The sequence below is a fragment of the Lipotes vexillifer genome, unplaced genomic scaffold (assembly GCF_000442215.2).
Source record: "Lipotes vexillifer unplaced genomic scaffold, Lipotes_vexillifer_v1.1 scaffold889, whole genome shotgun sequence".
NCBI classification, from domain to species: domain Eukaryota; kingdom Metazoa; phylum Chordata; class Mammalia; order Artiodactyla; family Lipotidae; genus Lipotes; species Lipotes vexillifer.
Genome location: NW_006788335.1, coordinates 629,681 through 632,943, shown reverse-complemented (window position 1 = coordinate 632,943; position 3,263 = coordinate 629,681). Strand labels below are relative to the sequence as shown.

General features: G+C 61.5%; 1 protein-coding gene across 1 annotated transcript in view; it reads right to left on the bottom strand.

Annotated features, from left to right (window-relative positions):
- Nucleotides 1–2,900, bottom strand: part of H1-8 (H1.8 linker histone) — a 4,132-nt gene extending 1,232 nt beyond the window's left edge. The window contains exons 1-2 of the mRNA XM_007461581.1: nt 2,619–2,900; nt 585–927 (exon numbers count right to left, since the gene is read on the bottom strand). Coding sequence (XP_007461643.1) covers nt 585–927; nt 2,619–2,900 — 625 coding nt within the window. The remainder of the gene's footprint in view (nt 1–584; nt 928–2,618) is intronic.
- Nucleotides 2,901–3,263: the final 363 nt, after the last annotated feature.

Genomic DNA, 3,263 nt, shown 5'->3' with positions numbered 1-3,263 from the left:
CCCAGCCGCTCCGCGGCATGTGGGATCTTCCTGGACCGGGGCACGAACCCACGTCCCCTGCACCGGCAGGCGGACTCTCGACCACTGCGCCACCAGGGAAGCCCCAGGATACATTTTTAAGAACACCTTGGGCCCTAGCTGTCCCCCGTTCAGAGTCTTTCTGTGGCTCCTCATCGACCTCCAGATAAAGTCCAGCCTCCTGCTGCCCTTCACAACCTCCCCTTCCCCCTCCCCCCGTGCACACAGACACAACTATTCGTACTTCTTCCACCTTCTTCATGCTTCCAGGCCTTTGCACAAGCTGTTCTGCCTGGGACACCTCCTCCAGGAAGCCTCCCCTGATCCTTCTCAGAGATGACCCCTCCCCCTCTCTCTGCGCTCTTCTCCCCCATACCCACCGCCACCAGCTACCATGCATTCTCCGTCTCTCTGAGTCAAGCCAAGTGCCCAGGGCACAATGGCTAGAAACCCCGCCTCCCAGAGCTGGCCCCTCCATTCCAACTCATGTCCAGTGGCTGCCAGAAACCCCCTCCCATGCCCGCCTCTCACCCCATTCACATCCATACCTCGGCTGCTCCTTCCACCTTTGACCTCTGACTTCCCGCTGGGCCCACTGGCAATGGGAGGGGCCTGTGTGGCCTTGTCTGGCTGTTGGGAGGACTTCTTGGCCTCACCCAGTCTTGCCTCCTGGTCCTTGGTCTGCTGGCCTTTCTTGGGGGCCTTCTTGGCTGCACCTGGTTTGGGGGGAGCTGTCCTCCCCTCTCCCGGCTTCCTGGATCCTTTTTTCACATCGCCTGGGTTGGGTGGGTTCTTCTTTGACTCAGTTGGCTTCTTGGGGTCCTTTCCCTCAGCTTGACCAGGCCTCCTGGGGGCCGTCGTGGTGGACGTCTCCCTGGGCTGGATTTTCCTTTTGTCTTTGGGAACTAACTGGAGGAGAGAACGCGGTGGGATTGAGAGCAGAGGTTCTGGACGTCTCGCGCCGCTATACCCTACATGAGGCTCAGAGGAGACCCCACCCCAAAGGAGGGGGAGCGGAAGCCGGCCACGGGCCTGTGGAGAGCACGCAAGACCGCCTCCTCAACGCCGGCTGCCAGTAACGCAGTCCACCCATTCACGCGCTGTGAGGAAGGGTGCTGCCGCTAGGAGCTAAGGACCCCGAGTCTCCAAAACTCACCCAAGCTTCTCCTGCCCTCCCTGCACAGGTGGCGGGCATGCGCCTCCCACCCCAGCACCCGGAAGCGTCAGAGCCAGGCTTCTGGGAGCACATCATGCACACTGAGCCCTAACGGTATCTCTGAGATGCTAACCTATCATCTCCTTTGACCCCCCAACACCGTCCACGGACTGTGGCTCGGACTCCCCACCTCCCCACCTCACACCACTGCGTCCCCAAGTCTCCCGGCCGCTTCGCTTCTGTGTAGCTGGACACGGACAATGGAAGTCAGACGGCTGAGAGTTCGTGGCTTCCTGGGGCCTCAACCCCAGCCCAAGGGCGACTCGCCCAAGTCTTCTCCTCCCCCTCTGGCCTCGATCTCCCCATCTTTACAATGGGGCCATCAGGGAGGGTACAAGTGGCAGGAGGAGGTAAGCGTCCCTGGCAAACAGGTGGTCCCCGCCGCTCTAGAGCCCAGCTGATGATGCTGCTCCCAGCATCCCTGGACCCTCACGGCTCCCCGTTACCCACCAAGACCAGAATCAAGCCCCACTCTCTGCACACACACATTCCTGACTCCGTGGTACCCAAGACCCCCTTCCCTGCCTCCCAGCCCCTTGGCCCACTTTCCTGACTGTCTCCCAGTCACATGCACTCCCAGTGCCGTCTCTTGCTTCCCTTCACCCCACCCTGTGCCCCTGGCCTTGCCATGGCTGGTGTCCAAGCTCTGACCCACACACCCAGAGTTCCAGGAGGGGGGATCCCCTGTGCTCAGCCACCCTATTCCCACAGGGATTGGAACGTGGAGGTTGAGAACGTTCCACGATGTTCCATGGAGCCTGTCAGAGGAACTGCTACTTGCTGGGGCACAGCAGTGACGAGACAGAACCCATGTCTGTGTCCCTGAGATTTCCCTGGTGGCAGCTGGCAGTCACGATGCTGGGGCTTAATTCTGTGGCCAAATTTGCCCTTAGCTCTGGGTGACCCTCCCCTTTGAAAGAGGAGGATGTAGGGGCTCAGGGAGGCCTCAGCCCTGATCTGGAGACCACGGGTCCGGAGCCAGACAGCACGGGGAACAAACCCCATTTCTGTGACTCCGTAGAGGCCAAGGTTGGGTCTGTGCCGCCCGTGGTAAGGAATTCCAGGAAGGGGTCACGGGCGCCAAGGACCCAGAAGTGAAACAGCTGAGACGCTCTCTGGTCACTCAACACACCCAACAGGGATGGAGGCGGATGCAGCAGGGTGACTGGGGCCGTGTGGGTGCTCAGCTTTCCCGGGGAGATGGGGGGTCTTGGCAAAGACAGAGGAAGAACAAGAAGAGACAGAAGGAGAGAGGGAACAGGGCAGGGGACCAGCACCCAGAGGCTGGGAAGAAAGAGCTGGAATTGGGGTTCAAGCCCTCGGACAAGTCCACCTGCACCCTGGGGCCTGTCGCCAGCCCCCCACCCCATTCCCAGCGGCTGACTTTGAAGCTGCCAGTGGCTCCCCGGGCCTTGGAGTTGACGGGCCTGACGAGGAGGCCGCGGTGCACGCCTGTGGCCAAGGCCTGCTTCAGCAGGTACTTGAACCGGAGCACGTTCACCGTCGGGTACTTCTGCAGGATGTAAACCTTGATGGCCGCCACCGAGGTACCCCGGCGCTGCTCCCCCGCCTGCAGCGCCTCCAGCACCATGCGCAACACCGGAGGGTGGCGGCGGGGCTCTCGGACGCCGCTCCGGATCAGGCCTATGGACAGACAGCAGGACATCACCCGGGGCCCAGACCTCCCTCAGACCCCGCTGAGGACAAACACGCCTAGTGAAGCACCCACTAGGCTCTGGCCAGGCCCCACTGTGTGTGAGCAAGCGGCCGGGGGATCAAGTACACACCCCTCACCCCGACCCCAGGTCAGGGCCACTGCCCCCTGGCCTGGGAGCAGAGGCGGGGGGCACTGCTTGGCCACCCGGGGTCTCCCAGTGCCCGCCGTGGGGCTGGGCACGCACCAGCCCTCCACGAAGGCTCAATAAAATCATTAAAGGGTCCTTTAACAAACAAACCTACATCAGGTCAGTTGTCTAGCTCTAACTACCAGTTTACAGGAAATGCAAGGGCCACGGGCATGAAATCAGTA